We start from the raw sequence: 22,790 nt of genomic DNA on the forward strand, positions 1-22,790 counted from the left end.
GCCTGGAAAAAAAAGAAACAAGCTCACACAAGTCTAAAAAGCCTCATGCTGTTTACAAACACACAAATCTCTCTACACATGCATAAAGGTCTCTGAGTTTGGTAAATCTGCAAAAGAATAGGGCTGTAGAAGGAACAGGCAGGACATGACCTGCCTGCTTATCCTACCCCAGCCAGCAGTCCCAAGGAGAGGACCAGGACCACCTGTCATCACCAGGATTATATAGTGTAGCATTATATATGTCTAACCTTGATCTTCATTAAAAAACTACTAAGAAATCCATTTATATCCACTTATATTTATACATGTTTCCAGGGGTAGAGGAAAAAAAAAAAAAGAGACCAAACAACACCTTCCAGGGGCAAACACCTGCCCAAAATCAGCAAGATCTATGGATAGCACCAGTTCTCCCATCCCAAAGAATAACTGACTTTGGTGTAGTCAAAACAAGAGCACAACTACAAGTGTTTACCATCACTTTTCTCCACAGGGTTATCTAAAGAGGAATTTGGCACCAAAACAGAAGTATGGAGTAGGTGAGCTCAGTTCCATCAGCTCTACAACAGGTATCCAGAATCTGTTCTCCAGAGCAGAGCTGACAAGTTCACGTGTACACTGAACACTAAAACCTCACAGCAATGCCACTTTGCCCATGGATAAAGTTTTCCCAGGTTTACCCTTGGAGGAAATTAACCCAGGAGAGCTTAAAGGAAGTAAGTGTACTTATTCAAAAACCACTCTATCTGCTTCCTGGTAAAAAACATTTCCCTCTCAAGGGATTGGCATGTGAACTATGTTTATCATCTGAAAAATCACACAAGTTTTGCTTCAGTTTTGAATGAGTCTGATACAGTCTGTGCTCGGTGTTTCAGTGATTTTTTTTTTCCCCCTGCAAGGTGCTTGCTTTGACCTGAATAAAGCAAAACCGAGTCACAGCCGAAAAAGGCAATGTTTCTTATCTGCACTTATCCCACTCCATCAGCTCTGCTGGAGACTCTGGCCCAAAACACCTCAGTAAAGAAAGACAGAAGGAAAGAAAGGAAACCTTCCATGTTTGCAAACCATGCATTTCCCCTTTAAACACAAACGTTGTGTTACTCGTGCCAAAACAGACTAAGTAAAAAGAAAACAACTGTATATCTGTAACACCAAACCCCAGTCCAACACTAGGACAGCACCTGCAGTTTGGTACCAGGAGCATTTATTTTAATGCAACTCATCCTTTCATATTCCCACCTACTGCCAAAATCTACCACAAAAGCAAGGGAGAGAACAGATGATTCTCTAAGAGATGTTTATTTTGGAGTGGGATTTTTTTTTTTGAGAAATCATTCAGAACAAGTTCACTGAATAGAATTTGTCCCAGATGCTTGACCTGCTACAGAATATCAGACAAATCCCTTCTCCCCCATGGCAGCTTTCTAGAAATAAATCTACCTTATACAAGACAAAAGCATTAAGTCCATCAGTTTTTTGAGAATATTTCTTGCAATCTATGACAGGAACAGACAAGCCATAAGAGGCAGACCATCACCTGAAATGCCAGTTCATGAATTCCATCCCTAACCCTCGAGCTGGGTAGAGAGGAAATAGAGGTCACAGGTTCACAGTGAAGGTTTTGGATGTTTCCACAGTTTAAGGCAGGTGCCTGAATGGTTTTGCACCTTCCTGCTCAGCCACAGTAGCGCAGAACACAGCAAGAGACTCCCTGTTATCCAAAATATACAACTGATATATAAATACAGGCCCAACCTACAATTCCAGGCTATCAACAAGATGTCAACACACTCCCTGTGCTTGAACCAGGCCAGATAAGCAAGGAAGGGATGTCACAGCAGCAAAGGCTGCTCTAAGGCAGTACTGGAGGAGGTAGAATTAATTGTCATAGTACTCAAAGGTCCTACAAACACCAGATAAATATGCTCATCAAATAATGCTCTGAGTGTAAATCCATCCCCCTGTACCAGCCCTCCCACTCTCCCTGTTTACAGCCTCCAGCAGAACTGATGGAGCTATAAAAGAACTCCCTCATCACCACCTGCTCAGCCTTCAGTACACTGAATATCTTCAAAAGAGAGAAAAAAAACCTCCCCAAGAACGTACATATTGGCAAACTGGCTCTCCCTGTGTGACATCCCAACACAACAGCCTCACCAGGCAGTGTGTAACTGTGCCCAGGCTGGAGCCAGGGGAAGGAAAGCAGGAACCAGGCACAGCTATAGTTAAATTAAAAAGCCAGTCTTATTTGCCATTTCACTATTTTTCTTCACTGAAAAATGCAGGCATTTAGTTTGTTTTAAATCATCTACCAGGTCCAAGGTGGGGCAGGTGAGTAACTTGGCTGGCAAGACCCAGCATGCTGTATTGTAGCCCGGGATGGTTTTCTGCCCACCAAATGCTCCCACCTGGGAAAAACTCCAATTACTTTCTCCTGTTTGGGTGACTGTATTGAAAAAAATGTGGGGGTTTGAAAGTCCTCCAGAGGGACAGACTCTCATCTCCTTTTCACTGTACTGAACAGTCATCTGAGGCAGCTTTAGAACCTGGAGGGAGACAATTACGATAACAATCCCCGTAAACCTGTCTAAATGCCTGCAAAAAGAACACTTTAAATAAAAGCTTTCACTTGGTCAAATAGCCAGTGAGCTCCCCAGCAAGCCAGGAAAGCACAGGCTCAGGAGGGGCCCAGCAGCTCCCCGATGGAAGCAGTTACTCAGCTGTGAGCTCCTTTCCCGGTGATGGAAAAGCAATGCAGGACCCACCAGGTGTTACAGCTCTGACCACTGCACCCACACCTCACCCTCAGCTTTAAGCTGCCAGCAACTTCTCCATATGGCTGCATTCGTGGAGAAATGGGATTAAAAGATTCAGTCACTGAATTAATAATAGTGTTGATTTAGCAGTGTATTAATCATCCTGCTGACTTCTGTGGGTCTCAGAACGCTGCACCACACTGGATAGACACTCATTTTACACCTCTCACCGACTTGGCTGCTCGTGTTCAGAGCTTTAAAAAACAATTCCATGATAAACAGGCTTTATTAGACTTGGAAGTGTTCATAGAGAGCTAGAACTCTCATCACAGAAGTCAGAGGCATGTGCTGGAATGAGCAGACTGGTCTCCATATCGACCTGACTCAGAAATGCCACGACAATTTCCCCCAGCAGTAGATAATGAAAACCTATAAAATCACATCTCAACCATAATAATTCATATCCCACTTTCTATTGTTACTCAAAAATTCATCATTGCATAGCATTCAGTAATTGCTAACCTTAAACAAATACAGATTAATGCCACTTTTAGAACAAATCCCACCTACCTGCTCCCTAATTGTTTTTCAGTCAGTCTTCCCAACAAACAGGAGGATATATTCAATGTAGTCAAAACCCTGCTGGATTTCCAAACACATGGTGCAATTTTTCAAGTTATTCCCAAAGCACATTCACAGGTCACACCTTTAATGAAACTTTAAGACCAGCACACAGAGAACAGGGATTTTCTTTTTGCCTATGACATGTTATGTAAAGAGCCCCAAAAGTTCCTTGCCATGAACAGCCCCTGAAACTTGAAATCAGTGATGATATTCAACACCTCTTAACATATGCCTAAGAGCCAAAATCTTTACTACCCAAGACTTCCAGGGTTTTACTTTCATGCTGGCAGACAAAAGCACCAAGATCAAAATGCTAAAATACGGAAGAAACTAACAAAAAGAAGGCAGCAGAGAACAAGTAACACGGCGGGGGTGGAAGGGAAGTGGTGAAGAACCTCATTAGTCAGGTAAGAGTTTAATTAAAGTGTGGAAAGGGCAGTACTGCCAAATTCCACAATGCAATCGTTTTTGAGCTAGAGGTGTGCAGAGCCCCAGAATTGGGAGCTTCAAGGCAATGGAAATTTAGTGCAGTGGCTTTAAAACAGGAGACAGGAAAGCAAAAAGCAGAGCTGTACGTTAGGATTTGTTTTGTGTCATGAGTCAGCCAAATAACACTGGGGGCAACTCTTTCACAGTGCTGAGAGTGAACCCTCTGCCCCACCCCATCCCTCCTGGCAGAGGATTCACTCCCAGCACACTTAAAGACCACATGAGACAGGGGGCATGGCTCATACACCAAGGGGCAAGGCAGCTCAGGAGGCTCAGACCCAACACAAATTGTTTTAAGAGATTTCCTATTGGCATAAAAGAGGTGGAAGAATTACCAGGAGAGCTGCACAGCACCAGAAAAAAAAGGAAGCCCAAAGAGGAGTTAAATTCACATCTTTGGAGAGTTTTAAAAGCACACCTGGACAAGGTCCTAAGCAACCTGGTGTAGCATTGAATCCAGACATGATCTGAGCGGGTGGAAGCTGCAGAGGTTCCCTCCATGAAAATCACCCAACAATTGTCCAGGTTTGCTGCTCATTAACATTCACAGGGAAAACTTGCAAAATTTGAGATTCTTCCAACTTGAACACTGACTAAGCCACGATAACTATCATTTAAAATATCTCAGCTTCCTTCAAGATGATCTAATTCTCCATTCTGAAAGTTCCTAATGTAACACCCCCCCCCCCCCCCCCCCCCCGGCTGCACTCAGACACCAACACATTGCAGACAAAATCACCACCCATCCAGGAGCACGGCTTTCACCCTGTCAGGTGTGAGTGGTTAATCACTTCTCTGCCCATCAGAACATCAGCCCCAGCTGAGTGTCCTAATTGGATACAAGTTCAGCCCCCAAGTTGCCTCCGGTAACTTTTCAAACCACGATACCACCCACTGATACTTGGATTTATCCCACTGCCTTTTAAAGTTTCAATCATCTGTCTGTACATTTTACTTCAGCTTTCATTAACCCACACTCAGATGGCCACAGTGTTACTAAAGTCTTCCAGCATCATGCAGATCCTGTGTCCTTTTTGCTCGGGCACAGCTTCCAGCTCTGTCGGCAAAAGAAGGAAAAGAAAACCTATTTCACAGGCCCGTTTTGAAGAGGGAGTAGCTCCATCCTGAAGTTAAATCACCTTAGAGAGGGGAGCACAAACACCTGCAGGAACACTCAGCCCCAGAGGGTCGCTCATGCAGCTAAACCTTCCCAGAAACCCACATGTTTACCTTGCAAAGAACTCAATTTTACTGCTGCTGGAACAGGCAACACTGCTACCAGTTCTACTGCTCAGCACCTCTTCAGGTGAGTCTGTATGAAAACCCCTTAACTCTTTCTATACCAGCTCAGAGAGGACCCGGATTTTCAGATTTCCACTAACAAATATTCCTCCAGCAGCAGCAGCAGCATTCCTCTGTGCTCCTGGTTATGCTGGATGGGATACACCTTCTAAAGCAAGACAGGCATGGAAAAAACAAGATACGTATAACTTCAGGTTTATTTGACTTGAGTTTTGTCATGAGAAAAGCAGCTTGAAATTTTTAATAAAGTCATATCCAAAACATTTGGTGGCAGCACTTGTTTAGACTTTTGTCTGTAGGGAAAGCCAGATAATCCTGCCTACACAATTTCCTTGAGAAGGTGATCACAGAACTTTAATATTGACCTATTTGTTAGCTTGAAAACCAAGAATAAAACCAACTTTATAAACAAGGAGGAGGAATTTTTTTATCACCATACCCAGCACACAATCCAAGGAGCAGACAGAAATTTGTGTGCCTTCCTCTTTATTTACTTTATGCAACCACTTGCATGTTTAAAAAAGCTTTTCTTTGTCCCTTCCCCTGCCAATAGAAAAGGCTCATTCTGATCTAAGCACACACACAACCAAGACACCAAGTTGGCTGTAAAGCTTCCCAATGTTTTCTGCTGAATTCAAGATTTTTTTTTTCATGGAGTTATTAATAAAGTATAAACAAAGACAAGAGGCAACAAAAACATCCACGTCATAGTTTTCAACTTTGTTAGGTAACCCCTGTGAGGTCTGGGGAAAGGCTGGAGGAGAAAACAAGGCTTGCAAGGCAAAACCACCACTTTCCCTGGAGGTAAATGGCACATTCTTCCACTACAAAATGTTTCTGATTTCCCCCAGTTGCTGGGCACTCTTAACACACAGCCCAACACAGAGATCAGAGGACTTCCAACACCAGATGATTACAGCACAAGTTAAGTAACTTGGAAGGCTAATTCCAGCAGGATCCCAAAACCCTCTAGGCAGAAAGAACAGGAATTACTCACCTCATGCTCCGAGCTGAGGAAAGGGAAAACTGAAGAGCACCAGGGGAGCTGGTGCTGCTCCCTCAGCCTTTGTGCTCTGCTCAGTCCCTGCCCTCTCTGCCCTCTGCAGCTGCTCCTCATCAGGCTGATGCCCACCCAGCTGTTCCTGCTGGACCTAACGGGCACAAAGCCCCTCTGGCCCAGGTGGGACTCATCCCTGCAATCCACCAAGGTGGGGCTGCCACTCTCTACCCAGCTAGTTTTGTTCTGAGCACTGAGCAAAGCTGCTGGGGGGGGAGAAAAATCCCAAATTCAGAGAGACAGACACAAGGCTTAACACTGTGTTCCCTCCTTATTACTTGTTTTTTAAAAGCAATCCCCTTGATGGGGGCTGAGAGAGCTGGGGTTGCTCAGTGTGGAAAAGAAAAGGCTCCAGGGAGACCTCAGAGCCCCTTCCAGTGCCTAAAGGGGGGGTTTATAAAAAAGAGGGAGAGATACTTTTTACAAGGGCATGGAGTGATGGGACAAAGGGGGAATGGCTTCCCACTCCAGAGAGCAGGGTTAGATGGGATTAGGGAAGGAATTGTTCCCTGGGAGGGTGGGGAGGCCCTGGCACAGGTTGCCCAGAGAAGCTGTGGCTGCCCCTGGATCCCTGGAAGTGTCCAAGGCCAGGTTGGACGGGGCTTGGAGCAACCTGGGCTGGTGGGAGGTGTCCCTGCCCATGGCAGGGGGTGGAAGGAGATGGTTTTTAAGGTCCCTCCCAACCCAAACCTTTCTGGGATTCTGTGATATATTAGCAAAGTTCTTAAATCTCTGTCCTAACAGACTGTGGACTTTTGCCATAAAACATTGACACTTAGCAAGGAAAGGTTTGCTAGGCATTGCAAGGAGAAAATACCCAATCACAGAATCAGCCAGCTTGGAAAGGACCTCTGAGATCACCAAGTCCAACCCTTGATCCACTACCACCGTGGGTATCAGACCATGGCACAAATGCTGCAACATACTGAGAGCAACATACACAAACTCCCTTCCTTGTAGGTGCTGGAAAAGAGGGACAGCTTCCCCAGCCAGTGAGCAGCTCTGTCCTTCAAGTTTCCTGCTCTTTCCTGAAGCACACACAAATTGCCTCCTTTCTGCAGCAGCAACCACCCTGGCATCCCTCCCTTGCATACAAATCAGGCTCTAACCCTGGTGCTCTCACCACAGCCCCAAGTGCAGATTTGACACCACAAAGATACTTCCTAAAGCCCGGGAATGCTCACACTATATTGGAAAAGGTGATTATTTTTTATAGCCACTCTGTATCATCAGTTTAAGGGAAATCAACTGCCCTGAAAAACACAGTATATTAGGTACCACGTATCTATTTAGAGGGAATGTAACACTGATTACATTTTTTCTCCATTTAGTGTTTAAATTAAGACCCATTTGTGCTTATTCCTTGCGAGCCACACGAGCTGCACAAAGAAACCCCGAGCCCAGGCAGCCCCCCCTCAGCCTGTGTGCACCATCCCACAGCCAGGGATGCTCACCAACACCACCGACTTCAGATAAACCCCCTCCTTCCCAGCTCACACCTGCAACACGAACTACTCCAGGCGGTTTTCCAACGGGAACAAACATCCAGTTTAACGTCAGAGGCCAAGTGTCCCCCAGAAGGTCCGAGCATTCCGTTTACTTCAGGAAGGGACTCAAAAGGTCACCATTCAAAGGGCAGCGGTTCCTAGAAACTAAATATTTACTTACAGAAAATCTGAAGGAATCCCCACAGCTGCCTCAGCCTTCCCTGAAAAGCTCTTTCTGTATCCGGACAAGGGAGGATTCATAAAGGTAAATCATCTGCTTGCACAGTAACTGCAGAAATCCCTCCCTTCCAGGGCTCTCTGCTGGGGTAACTCCCGGCATCACCCTGCACTCCTCCAACCCAAACATTAGCTTTTCCCACAGATACAAATCAGAGAATCCTGTAACTGCAACCACAAAGCTGCTGGGGTTGTGCCCAGTCCAACGTCTCCAGCTCCATGAGGGATGCCTGGCAAAACAGTTCTGTGCCAAAAAACACTTCCAAAGAAACCAAGAGAGGGCAAAAAAAAAATCATGGTGGCCCTAAAATTCAAAAGATACAAGTCATTTTCCGCTTGACTGATTGCAGAATCAGCCAAATGTAAAGCAATTTGCACCTAAGCTTCCCACTGCACCAGTAAAGGTGGGACATTTAATCTCACCTGAATTTAGAAAACTGCGGGAAAGCCGGAAATGTTTGATGCTGAAGCTCTGCTCAGTTCACTGCCAGGGATTTGGTACCAGTACTGATGGAATATCCATTTAAATCTGTATCACAGCACTCTGCCAGATTACTGTTTCACTGACAGTAATTCCAGATTATTTTTCTAAACTGGGATAATCTTCACATAAGCACAGTGGGAGAGGATGTCTGGAAATCAGTATCTCCAACGCTGTCTTCCAAAAAATCAGTCTCAACCTATTCTGAGTGAAAAATGCCCACTGAAGTTTTAGGCTCCCCCAAAACCTCCCAGTAGGGCTCTAATTCTTAGAGTGGAAGTAACAATTCTGTCCTAAAGTCATCATCAGTCAAAGGTCTGAATAAGATGATCCAACCAGCTATGCTCTAAAACACGGTTGGCTTTGTGATTATTTCTTTTTTTACTACTTCACATGCATTCTTTCACAATTTTTTGCTAATAATTGATCAGAAATTCACTTGTAGAAATGTTGTGCAAAGACTGATTGTGGCTTGTGCTGGGTTAAGCAGACATTTCAGACCACTACGTGTTTCTGTTCAGGTTTGCACCTTAGAAACCAAACCCGGGAGAAGGCAGAAGGAAAGGGAGAGGACAGGGAGAGGTGCAAGTAAGAATTATTTACCACTGGAGGCTCTGGAGTGTCAAGTCAGCACATCATGTAAAACTAATCTTGCCAGCCACTGGTACTCAGCCCTTTGAGCAAGGCAGGAATTAGTCACAGGCAGCAGCTCTACCAAGAGGCACAACATCTCAGGAGCACCAGAGCAGGGGAGAAGGAAGGAGGGCTGATGGACAAGGTGAGACTGTCCCTCCTTAGGAGATGGAGTGGAGAACACACCAGGGGCTGGAGGGAGCTCCTGGCAAGCCAAGGGAATGGTGCTCAAAGAGCTCTCAAGTTGCTGTCAGGGCCTGTTTCAGGGACCCAAAGGCAGTCTGCATTTAAGTAGCAGCTTACAATGGAACAAAATAAAAACCACCATCTGCAATAGCTGATTTTGTTCCACCAGATCCAGGGAGATTCCTTGTCTCCTGATGGATGAGGCAAGGCCTGCTCCTCCCAAAGGAGGAGTCCTGTACTCCAAAGAAAGCACCAGACACCAGATTAGAACCACAAAAAGCTGCTGTTGATCCTCCAGCAGTCTCAACCTCAGTGTGAAGGTGTCTCTGATAAAACACTGTCCCAGCTCAGGAACTCGGGGTGTCTCAAGAGAAGAAGAAAGAAACAAGCAGCTTTAGTACCAAAGAGTCACATGGCTTTTCATGTGTTTTATTCCACTTTATTTTTCTACATTCTACCTGAATATCACTTCAAAGCTGTTCTGTAAAGGAAATACTTTATGACCACCAGGTAACACTGACAAAAAGCAGATCATTTGTCAATGCAAGTCACGGGAGGGCATCCCAGAGGGAAACATTCCCATCTCCTCTCTTCAGGATACAAGGGTTAATATACTGTGTTCAACCTCTGAGCTTCGTGGCTCGACACTAATTACTGTGGAGAGAGAGGAAGAAAATTAATGGCTGATTAGAGCTGTGGGTAGAAAGGAAACAAGTGTCTAGTCAGAGCCTGGTTATTTTTCTCCTATCAGATTATTTACCTGCAAAACCCACATCCCAATTAAAGCTGCAAACAGCAATTAGAGCTGTTAAAAGTTTAGACTTTTTATTAAGGTTGTGCTTCTTCAGTCTTTTGTGAAAAAGTGCAGCTAACCGCCCCAAAATTCCTTGGTGGTCTTGTTCTCACAACAAGGATGAGGGGAAAAAAACCCCTATTGCAAGACAAAAGCCTCAGCAGAGAGGGGAAAAGAAGTGTTTATCATTATATTACACTATTAAGTAAGGGAGGAAAAGTAACCTTGCAGCAACAGCACTAGAAGGACCAAGTGATGAGTAAGAACAGCATCTTTGCACCAAAGTTACCAGAACAAATCAGGAATACAGAAGGCACTGAAGTGCTGTGATGTGCCATCAAATTCCTGTACTTATTACAACAATAATGATAGATGGCCAAGTGGGATATGAACAGATGACAACACTTCAACTGCATCCTATTTTTCATCTACTTTCTTCCCACCTCCATTATTTCTGATTGTCTGCCTGGAACTGTCCTTACCCTTCAGTTTGGGAAATAACCACCTTCCCAGTGAGTCAGGGAGATTTATTTACACGGATCAGCAAGCTGTGGAGTTGACTTTCAGTATCATACAACTCAAACCTCATTAGCTGATTCCAAAAGCACGGAGTTATTCCACTTACAATGTCCTTTCAACTTGGATAATATTCTTCAGGTCTACAGGGAATTATGCAGATATTTCTCACAGTGAGAGCCAGGAGGATTTTGCATTCAGGTGATACACAGTACATCAAAATCTCTCTACCAAGAAGCTGCAAGAAGGATTTCCAGTGCTCATGTTTATGTACGAGCTCTTCGTGCATCTCAAACAGTCCAGAGCAGAAGTTGAGGGACTCAGCAAAATACCAGTGCAGGAGGAGGAAGATACAGCAACAGCAGCAACCAAACATATGCCTTTTCTTCTATTTTGATTAGTTCTATCTCTTCAGACAAGCTCAAGGTAGATCTGTTCATGGGAAAAGCCTCACACAACTCAGTGATCACCACGACTAATATTAATACTGATTAATTAATATTAATTAATTAATTAATAATTAATATTGAGGTTCAAGCAGCACAGAGATGAACTCAGAGCTGGAGAACTGCTGCAAACTCACAAAATGCAAGTTCTAATCACTTAAGATTAAGTTCCGTGCTTAATAATTCCAGTGGTAAGCCAAGCTGCTCACTAGGTGAGTATAACTGTATTTAATGAAGTGTTCCAGAGAATGCCTTTTTCAAGGCAAATCGTGGCCAAAATAACTCGTTTAAAAGTATTTTAAACTACCCCGTTCTCGCAAATGGCAAAAAAGGGAAATACAGTTGAGAACTAAATGAACCTAACCTAAAAACAAGACTCATGGGGTACTAGTTAGTGTTATAAAAAAGGAAAGCATGACAATAAAAGGTTGAAAGCTTTGCTATTATCTTTTGTTTCCTTTAGAAAAGCTTGAAGGAGGCAGAGTAACGGAGCTGGAATTAAATAAAATTAGCAGAAAACAGTCAGAGGGGGTTTTTTTGAGGGGTGTTGAGTGGAAAGGAGGTAAGGGCTGACTTTACCCAACTTCCTTGGCTAAAAAGTAAACCCAGACTTGAGTATTGGCCCAGGTTTCCACAGCCAGGTCCCTCAAACACCCACCCAGCAGGGTCTCCGTGTCCTGCACGGTGTCTCCCAGCACCACCACGAGAACTCAGCTTTTCTCATGCCTGCAAGCCACGTATTTTTCACACTCCCAAGGCTGCAAGAAAGCTTGGAAGTGTTTATGAGTCAGAATCCTGCCTGGAGCATCATCAGCTCGTGAGGGAGGCAAACAGAGCTCTGTGCTGCCATCAAACCCGCGGCTCCTTCGGACACACAGGGAAAAGGAAGAGGCTCCCATGATTTGCTTGTGCAGTGCTGATTCCATCTGGTGTGGAAATCCACACAAATTGTGTAAATACTGCCCTGAAAACTGCTGTGGTACTTTGACATTGTAATTCCAAGAACAAACAGCCCTCTCTGGTGCACTCTATTATATAAAATGTCAGGCTAATCAGAGCAATTCAGCTTTATGAGTGTTGCCAGATCTCCTAAATGGGAGTAAAAACGGGGGTAAAAACTGTTGGGGATGAGCCAGTTACACACCTCCCTCTCTTTGAAAGGACAAATGAAAATTAATTACAACTGACTGAGCACAACAACAAACAATTCCTTGGGAGAAAAGAGTGCCTGCTTGAAATCCCCAAAGGCACACTGCTCTGTGCTTAGGTGTTCCTGCCTGTTCCTCCCCACTGAAACTGGAATCATTCAGCAGACCACCTTGAGGAGCATGACTGTATCAAACCAGAGGCTGACTTTTTTTCCAGCCCAAGACAAAAAAAAGCCCAAATCTCTCCTCTGAGCCACCAAGAGCAGTTTTTACTTCCACGCTCCCCCAGGAAGTAGGTCATGAAAACAGCAGCTCCACCAAAGTGCCTGCCCTAGATCCAGAGCCCTGTGATCCACACAAACCAGAGCTGTGTGTGACCAGAGTGCTGGGAGCGGGGAGAGAAGGGCCTCCTGCAGCACATGGAACGTGGCTATCCCTGGCTGCACACGGGGAAAAAGCACAGCTCAGCACAAGCAAAGGAGCTGCTGTGCAGAGAAAAACTGAATGGAGTGCAGGGACAGGCAGCAGAAACAACCCACCTTTGGGGAAAGATGGAAAAAAACCCCCAATTTCTGCTCAAAATGCTGTTTACAAAACAACAAAACGAGTGCCTGGTGTGTGGTATTAATGCTTCTCTCCAAACCCTGACTCCCTTGCCAACTCAAAGGACTGCAGAGTGTCATATCCTGCCCTACTCAACCCAGCTCAATAATGGAGGGGAGTACTTCGTGGAGCTGTTTGTTTAAAATTACTCTCTTGAGCATTAAATGCCAAAAGGAAATATGGCAATGGTCCCTCCCCCACACACGAGCGATGGCTGATTCAAAACTGGGATTTATTTTTCGGGAGTACGTGTGCAAACCTGAGTCACGTCCTTTCTCTCTGCACAAGAAGGCTCTTAAAGCAAAATTAATCTTAGACACCATTACTCCATTCAACTCTGTGGTCAGAGAAATCTGTTGCTTTTTGGCTTCGAACCAAAGGCCTGTTTTGGACCATCAGCTTTTTGTTACTCAGAAATGGGACTCCCCTCACCTGGCCAGGCCACCAGGAACGGATGGTTCAGCACATGGGATGGTCTCTCCCTCCAACACCACTTGCCAGGGGTCAAAAAACAACAGCATGGCCTCGGGTTCCTCAGTGCCCTGTGATGCAGGGCACTGACCTGCTGGATGAAAGCCAAACAACACTCCCTCCCAAGTGTTCCAGGCAGTTCATAAAGCATGGGAGTGGCTCACCGGGAGCTTGCAACAAGGGAAAATTCTGTAATATACTCCTTTAATTCAGAGGGGAGTACTCGGAGCCAGTTTCATCACCAGCAATACACGCTGCTTGTAATACAACTCTTCCTCCTTAAGATAGAGATTTGCTTCTCTTGAATCCCTTACATCCAAGTCCAAGGGAAGGATCCCACTCTCCTCTTAAATCCAACACCCCCAAACCCGGCAGAGACCACACAGCACTGAACTAGTGTAATTACCAACCTAATAAATATTCAGACAGTGGAATTTCTGTTATCCCTGCGTCAGGAACAAGTCCCCTGAGAGCAGGAATAGCCTTGCAGGCAGCAGCAGCTCCCCGGGGAGCTCTTCATGCCGTTATGCATCACAAACATGCCAGGCTCCATCACCCGACCAAACATTGAGCTCACCCTTTCCCCCTCTGCAGGAAGCCAAGAGGATTTCCCAAGCCACATGATAAATTGGAGCATTTTCATTCCAAAAAAGGAATCACATTTTTCCCCTCCCCTTGGGGATTCTCTGCACTTCTGCAGCTCGCTGTTATTTCAGGGAGAAATGAACTTTCTCTGCCAGTCTTCCCTCCCATCTCTCCCCCACACAGGAACCTGTACCATGTTTCGGACAGGCTTCCAATTAATTTAAATTACTATTAAAAGGCTGCTGCTGCATTGCATATTGACTGTGTCTGAGTTTTGTCTAGAAGCAGAAAACACAAACGGGACGTGGTATATCAAATTATTCCCAGTGTTAAGCATTAATAATGACAGAACAGTCATGCAGGAAAATTTGTACATAAAAAGCACCATCCAGACCCCACTGATCGCTTTCTAACACACAACTTGAAAAAAATCCCTCCTCGCTCTGGTGCCACCTTGGGTAGCCTGTTTTCTCTTAAAATCTTCATTTTTCATTTCTGGAGTTCCTTTGCCAGGCAGGAAACTCACTATCACTTCAGTCCAAACATCTAAGAAAAACGATGTGTCTAAATTATAAGGATGTATATTTAAAAAATGGTTTAAGTGGAATGAATAACTCTATTTCCTTTTACAATAATCTGTCACAACCAGTTTCCTTCATTTCCAGGCATACCTTGGAGCCCACTGTTCTGATTACATTTCACAACCTGCACTCTGGACGATGAACATCCATTTGCTACTCCTTCTACAGATCTCAGATGGGAATCAAAAAGAGCATTAAAAGTGATTTTTGGCAGAAGAAAACAAGGGCTTGAAACAATTAGCACCATGCCTTAACGAGAGGGTCTATAGAGTATGTAAGTCAAGTGACAGGTAAGTGCAGAAATAATATAATCACAGCCTGGGTTGGGAGGGACCTTAAAGTTCATCTCATTCCGACCTCCCTGCCATGGGCAGGGACACCTCCCACCAGCCCAGGTTGCTCCAAGCCCCATCCAACCTGGCCTTGGACACTTCCAGGGATCCAGGGGCAGCCACAGCTTCTCTGAGCAACCTGGGCCAGGGCCTCCCCACCCTCCCAGGGAACAATTCTTTCCCAATATCCCATCTAACCCTGCCCTCTGGCAGGGGGAAGCCATTCCCCCCTGTCCTGGCACTCCGGGCCCTGGAGTGTAAAGAGTTCCTCTCCATCTTTCTTGTTATCCCCTTCAGGCCCTGGAAGGCCACAGTCAGGTCACCTCAAAGCTTCTCCTCTCCAGGCTGAACAATCCCAACTCTCCCAGCCTTTCCTCCCAGCAGAGCTGCTCCAGCCCTCGGATCCTCTTGGGGCCTCCTCTGGACTGGCTCCAGCAGCTCCATGTCCTTGCTGTGCTGTTCCCAGGGCTGGAGCAGCTCTGCAGGGGGGTCTCCCCTGAGGGGCAGAATCCCCCAAAGAAAAGCACACAGAAGGACAGGAGCTGACACAGAATAAGGAGCTCAGCAGACCCTCGTGTTGGAGCTGGCAGGGATCAGGGCCATGTGCCAGGGAAGCGCCTCCTGCTCCTCAGGAGCAACGCCTTGGACAAAGCCACGGACTCACAAGGACCATATGCCAGGTTCTTCAAGTTCCTCTTCCAGCCACATCCCAAACATTCAAGTCTCCAACCCAGAAACAAGGCAGCTCCAGAAGCACATTTAGGGAGCCAGTTTTTCCTCAGCAGCTCCAAGGTACAGCAGGAACCGGCGCGAGCTCATCCGGATAAACTCACTGTGCGGCTGGAGGACACACGGCATTCCTTGGAACAAAGGAAAACAAGGGGAGCTTTGCCTGGCTGGGGGCTTTTCAGGGTAACAGGGTGACACAGAACAGGGAAAACAGGGAGTAACTTCAGGCTTTGGATAACAGAAGGAGCAGCAGCTACACACACGTTTTGGGACCTGGTGATGAGAGCAACTGAAACTGTCACCATAGCACTGTTCCAAAATCCTCTCAAAACACCAGCGTGTTCCACAGATCTTTATTCCTAAACCCTATAAAGCTTCCTAGGCTACGACCTCGCAGGGAACTATTCATTCCCAGCAGGCTGCAGGACAGAACTCAAGGCTGCCAACCACCCAGAGAGGTTTTGTTGTGGTGGTCACTCCCTGGTAGATCCTTCCCAAGTTATACATCTGGGGGAAACTTGAGTTTTAATTATTTCAACGAGACTGAGAGTTTCCACACTGCACAGCAGCCCTTTCCTCCTGGGGAAGCCAACAATAAATCGCCCAAATGAGCTCTGCCTTTCCTAATTCCTTAAGAGCTGCCAAGAATCCACAAAAAGATAGTGGACATGCTTCGTATTTTCCATGAGACATTAGTGATACCTCACAGGCTTATCTTGCTGGAAACTAATTCCACATCACACTCAAGTGCTGCATATTTTCATCTTCATTAAAATGACATCTCACTTTGATGACCAATTGAGACTTTAATAACAGGAAGAAAACCCTTTGCCAAATCTTTAATAGAAAAAGGACAAGTCGTTTTCTTTTCATCATTAAATACTCAAGGGCAGAACAGCCCTTAAAGCCAGATCACCCTCAAAAAGTCCCAAAATAAGGTGAAATCCACATCAGCAGTATCACAGGTGGTCTCTCACCCCGAGAGCACTTCAGATATAAGAAGTATTCCCCTGTGGTGAGCACAGAGTACACAGTTTCATCCAGCAAGATTTATCAAGGACAGTTCCTTATCCCACACACAGCTACCAGGGCTCACAGGAGCAGAAAGCAGCAGCTGGGATTTTGGGAAGAGTGACCACCAGCTGATGCTGCAATAAATGAAGAATTAAAAAAAAAAAAGCAAAACAAACCACCCAAAATCTAAAACCATCTCTACATTTCCACAGACCTACAAATAGGAGAATAATTTAAATTGCAGATTTGTGTCAGCTCAATGCTATTTTATAGAATGGCAAAGTGGTGACTCATAGCACAAATCTGAAATGAAGTCATATAAGTTGTGTTTTACCCTCCAGACTGGGTGGGACCCAATCTCACAGAAAGTTTCGTCTTTAAGATGAGTCTTAAAACAGCTTTAGGAAATGAACAACTGGGGGTTTTTCCTTCTCTTTTTTAGGCTTGACTGGTAAGGAGAGCTCTACCCATCCTGTCTGAGCACAGCTCAGGACACTCCCCATGTGGAAGAAGAGCTGCCCTGAAATTTTTATAGTAATTACTACATCAACTTTCCCATCACGGACCCTAATACAAAGTCTTGCTTAGTCCCACGGGATAAATTATAAATAAAAAAAGGTGGTGTCATCAAATAACTGCCAAAAAACCCTAAACCAACATCTAGTCCTCACTGTATAGTGCTCCTCTTTCACAGATAGAGAGCCCTGAAAGTGGTTCTCTGGTTTGCTACCAAAATGAACATGATTAGGAGAATGTTTTAGCCACTTCCATACACCAAAAGATACTTCTGCTGGTCATTCCCTCGAAGTTTTAGTTCATTTAAAAAAAAAAAAAAATCATACCACAATCTAACAAAAAAAGTTGAAAAGCACAAAATTTTCAACTTAGCACTGCTATGCATTGCTCTATAACTAGCTAAGGGCAGATTCCCTCCTCTCATTTGAAGTAAAAATGTTGAAAAAGTTTTCCTTCCTCCTGAACCTTTCCAAATAGCCTTGAGCCACAGCCTTCCCTGTGGCAATAAATCCGGTGGGAGGCAGCAGACCTGGCTCAGCCTTGCATTTTAATCACTCTGTCCAGCACTGGAGGGGGCAAGTGGCAATGCCAGCTACAAGAAATCCTTATTTTTTTGCCACCCTCTGTCAGGGTGAGGTGAAAGAGGAGTCAGGGGACAGCAAGTGCACATGTATGGGATGAGGCGAGGGAAGAAGCAGGAGAAAGAGGAGGGTTGGTGGAGAGACCCGTCCTTACAGTCAAATCATCTCGTCCTTAGGACTCCCACAGCTTCATGAACGTTCTGCTGGGTTCGTAGTTACCTCCACTGCAGCTCAAGCCACGTCCCACCTTCACTTCCAAACTGAGATCAGCTGCATCTCTTCCTGGGGTGCAGCCACTGCCCCCACGGGTGTCCCAGCATGGGAAACACTGGAAGTGCAGCCAAAGATCCAGTGACAATAATTGTTTTATGCCCCTTCAAACCACTGGAGAGCCACCAGCTCTTCAGCTTTTTAATCATTCCTCTGAAAATTTACAATCAGCAGCGTGCAAGGTCAGGAAAACAGCAGTTCAGTTAATTAAAGCAGCCTGCCAGCTTCCATCCTCAGCAAAAACACACACCAAAGTCTTCCAAGTCTCACCATCCTTGCCATCACCTGAGTTTTGTGAGCCCCGGGCTTCACCTGGCAAATCACCTTGTTTCAAGAGATGGGCAATAAAACAGCTGCCAGCAAGGGAGGAGCAGCACCAGGGAAATTCTGGCCACACTGCTGAGCAGCAGCTTCTCTGGAAGTTGATGCTGCATTGGTTTCAACCATAGCACAGAAATAAAAAAATACATCAGGTAAACATTGTACCTATGCTGAACAAGGGACAGCTTCAGCAGGATGTCCACTGCATCCTCCTCCCGAGGTTTCTCACATCCCACACCACCTCTCCTTGGCACCGAGCAAGATCTTTGCAGGATACACTCTGTACTGCACCCTTAACACAGGGCTGCCTGCACCAAAACCCCACCTGGCCTGGGGGAGGGACTGACACAGGTAACCCTGGGCCTCATCTGGAGCAGAGAGAAAAACCTGCAGGTCACCCAACACCTGCCTGAAATCTGGCTGCAGTTCAGCCTGGGTCATTTTTTACTTCTTAGGCTTCCTGTCACTAGGAGTCATCATTCCTGATCTAGCCAGAACTGCCAGGAGTAACTCCCACAGGAGTGTCACATACAGCCCAGCCCTTGATTTCCTACAGGTATTTCTGCCAGATTTGAACCATAGGATTCCATCCCAATCCAACATGCACCAGGAAACTCAGTCACAGGCGACTCTAATCTTTATGGGAAGAAAGCCGTGAGCATTAGGCATTCAACACACAAAACAGGAGCATTCTATTGAAGTCCTTTGTCTACCACCACATATTTGAAAGAGGTTTACAGTTTGCTTCCTTGTGAACCTCTTTCCCACTGCCCCCCAGCCATAAGGATCTCTCAGCTTGGGCAGCTGACCCTCAACACCCACAGCACCCAGAACAGGCAGGAGTCAAAGAAAGGGCTTCTTCCCTTGTTTCATAAGGAAGTTTCCTCCAAGGAACATCCCTTCCATTCTCGTTTTTTGCCCTGTCTTGCTGGCACACAGAAAAGGAAACCACACACAGTACTTTTATTCCCCCTCATCTTGCTTGCTGATACCAACTTTTGCCACTTCTGGTCTTCCCACTCAGCACCATGAACCAAATTTCCTCTTCACATGTGACCTCCCAGCTCCCAATAAGAGAGCACACACAGCATCAGCTTCAAACAAACACCAACACTCCTGATGTTCCACTCTACGAACCATTCCACCCTACTCAACTCCAAACCCGTGGCCATCCACACGTTCCCCCTCATGTTACAACCCCCCAACCAATTCCAGCACCTTCTCCACTGCAAACATGCCTGGGAGCTCTCCCCTCTCCACCTCTGCAAGGCTTCTTCCACTCTCACATAGTTGCAACTGAACTGGGAGAGGGGAAAGAGATGCAGCCTCTGCTACTTCTGCTCCAAGTCCATTTATTCAGCTTTGTCATATTCTTCCAACAGTGTGGATGCTCCAGCCCTTTGTCCCACGTGGTTCAGCCTCCTCCCCCTGCCCAGCCCTCCTGCCGTGGACACCACCACCACCACTTCCAGAGGGGAAATCCACAAATAGAAATAATAAACAATTCCTCCTGTTTGTTTATTCCTACTGGGGGATCAATGAGGGAACTTCTCATTCATGGTTCCTGCCTCCTCCTCCCCAGGTATCTCACCCTCTGTGGATCTGCTGGGACAGACCGTGAGGATTCATGTCTTCTCCTGGATCCCACATCTCCACACTGAGCTTTCCCAACTTCCTGTAGGTTTCAAAGCTCCTAAGGAAGCTGTGAATACTTCATTCCAGCCCTATGCCTCCCAGTATTACTCCCACATCATAAACCAAGTATTTGTTTCGAAGCCTGGACCCCCCTCACCCTCCCTCCTGTTTGATGTTACCCCAACCTTCTTTTTCACACCTCACCCAGCCCCTGCGGGGGTTTTTTGTTTGTTTTAAAGCACTGCCCTCTCACAGTAATCTGGTCTCTTGGTCCAGTTTCTTCCAGTGTAATTTATATCCTTTTTGTAAGAACTCATCCATAAGACCATTTAGCATGTCCACCATATTCTAAGAAAGCCCATTTAATTTATCACCTTTGCTAGAAACCAGCCATCCTGAGAAGTAACCAAGTAGAATTTATGGCACTAAAAACAACACTGCACAGACAAATACCTGATATAATCACTCTATTAATTATACCTATGTTATACAATCTCTTCTTATCTCTTTCCTAATACAATCCATAGACTCAGGAAGCTCATAAGCACAGTCCTATCACAGAAAAGGATCAATTCTCTGTCAGCCATAACTGACTGATGTAAGTCTAACCTGTCCCAACCACCTCCAAGAGCAAAGACTGAACACCTTTCCCAGGAAATAATTCAGCACTTCACTACTCTTACTGTCAACAGGGATTCCCAGCACCTACCAAACCACTCTCCTCACACTGTGAGCTCATTATTTCTCCTACCCAGCACAGATTTGTCTGGTTTTCTGCTTCCTCTTTGCAGCAACCTCCTTTCGATTTTCTTTTCATTCTAAATAGCTCCAGTTCCCGTAATTTCTCCTTGAAGATCATTTATTCCAGGATTCGGCAGCTCTCAGGTCTCTACTCTCTCCCAGTGGTCTGCACAGTTTCTCAAGTGCAGCGTGATGGAAAGGATAACTCATCTTTGCTGGGAGGAGATAAACAGGCACATTACAGTCAAAAGGAACCGTCAGGATACTGGATCCCAACCTGCTCCCTTGTTTCACAAGGATCCAACACCTGCCTATTGAAAAGATCCCCAAAAACTAATGACTGCAACACCACAGACAGCCAAGAGCCCAGCTGCCAAAAAAAAAAAAAAACCAAGCAGCACAACCCAACCAGAGCCAGGAAGGCTTTCTAATCATCAGTCCATGGGACACAAGCAAAATTCTCCTCCTTCCCCAAGCTCCTGAGAGATGGTTTTGGCAGTATGATTTTAGTGAGCCCACACCTCAGTCACGTCCACTCAGCAGCAGCAAAGCATCCTGGGCAAACAGAAGAGATTTGGGGTATTTTTAATGTCTTTTTTTTTTTTTTAAGTCTTCTCTCACATTTACTGGAACACTTCACCCAAGGAGTGAAACCAAGCACGAACCTGAGTCTCGTTAAATTAATCGCAAAGGTCAACTTAAATTTAGATGAATATAATTTTTTTGCCGGGCCAGAGCACTAAAGGAGACAACTGAACTGATAATTATGAAAGCTGGAGAGGCTGTTCCACACCTGACCGGGTGCCGGGGGGGCCCGGTGTTAACCCTGAAACCGGCACCGCACAAGTCACAACACTTCACACGTGGGAAGGACCGCGCCGCAAATATGGGATTGAGACACCCGACACCGACCGAACCTCCGGCATCCCAGCGCTGCCAAAACACGGGAACGACCGGCACCCCGGGGACACACGGCACACACACACACGGCCCGGGGACACACGGCACACACACACAGCCCGGGGACACACGGCACACACACACGGCCCGGGGACACACGGCACACACACACACACCCCGGGGACACACGGCACACACACACACACCCCGGGGACACACGGCACACACACACACACCCCGGGGACACACGGCACACACACACGGCCCGGGGACACACGGCACACACACACGGCCCGGGGATCCCCGGTGTCCCCGCTGCCCCGGGGAGCGCAGAGCTGCTCCGTCACCCCACTAACACACAGCCGCGGTGGCTCCGCGGAGTTTCCTGATCGCTTGTTCGGAGCAAAACAACAAGTGAGCGACAGGTGCACACACCTCCGGCGGCGGCTTTTGCAGAGGCAGCATTAAAAACAGCTCGTGGGGGACTCCCGGGGGTCCGGGAGGGTATCCCTCGGCTCCACGCCGTTCCCTTGGCTCATAGAGGAAAAGGGAAAAACAAACCCTCCCGGTATTTTTAGCAAATCTTTTCGAGCTCGGAGACGCATCCTGCTGCCTGTACAGCTTTGTTCCCCGCCCTGAGACACCCAGCAAAGCCGGGCGCTGCCGGGATCCGCTGTCCCCGGCAGAGCGGCCAGGGAACGGGGAGCGAACAGAGCCCGGCGGGCTTTGCCCCTCTCCCACCGGGATCTGGGGAGCCTCTCCCCCGGCTGACCTTGAGGGGCGCGGCGCCCAAAGGGGGCAGCGATGCAGTCCCGGGGGGGGATGAAGGCCCCGCTCGGTGCCGCTCCCGGCCCCGCTCCCGGCGGGGGCTCCGCGCCCCCCGCGCCCCCCGCGCCCCCCCCTCCCGCCGGACCCGGGCGCCACCTGGCGGTGGAGCCCCGGCACGGCCGCGACCCCCGCCCCGGAGCGCGGCCCCGGCACGGCAGGAGCGCCGCGGACACCGCCCGGTCCCAGCGCAGCGCGGGGCGGCCGCGCCGCGGAGCCGCCGCCGGGGCGCGGCCGAGGAGGGGGGGGATTCGCCGCGCCGCCCGCCGCGCTCAAGTTTCACCCGGTGACGGCGCTAAGAATAACGCGCAGCTGGCGGCGCAGAGCCGCGGAGCCGCCGCCGAGCCGCTGCCGAGCCGCCGCCGAGCCGGGGCCCCCCCGCCGCCCGCCGGCACCGCGCCCGTCTCCTGAAGGGCACGCGGCTGCCGGCTCTCACTCACCGTCCGGTGTCGCTGCTGCTGCTGCTGCTGCTGGCGGCGGCGGCCCAGCGCCGGGAAGCGGCCGGTGGCGGCGGTGAGCGCGGCGGGGCGGCGG

General features: G+C 47.3%; 1 protein-coding gene across 1 annotated transcript in view; it reads right to left on the reverse strand.

The window, feature by feature from the left end:
- The window catches only part of MCU (mitochondrial calcium uniporter), an 82,667-nt gene extending 62,003 nt beyond the window's left edge, over positions 1–20,664 (reverse strand). Inside the window, exon 1 of the mRNA XM_032694722.1 lies at positions 20,542–20,664. Within this exon, the coding sequence (XP_032550613.1) occupies positions 20,542–20,649 (108 nt within the window). The 5' untranslated portion in view covers positions 20,650–20,664. The remainder of the gene's footprint in view (positions 1–20,541) is intronic.
- Positions 20,665–22,790: the final 2,126 nt, after the last annotated feature.

This window comes from Chiroxiphia lanceolata, chromosome 8 (genome assembly GCF_009829145.1).
Source record: "Chiroxiphia lanceolata isolate bChiLan1 chromosome 8, bChiLan1.pri, whole genome shotgun sequence".
NCBI lineage: Eukaryota > Metazoa > Chordata > Aves > Passeriformes > Pipridae > Chiroxiphia > Chiroxiphia lanceolata.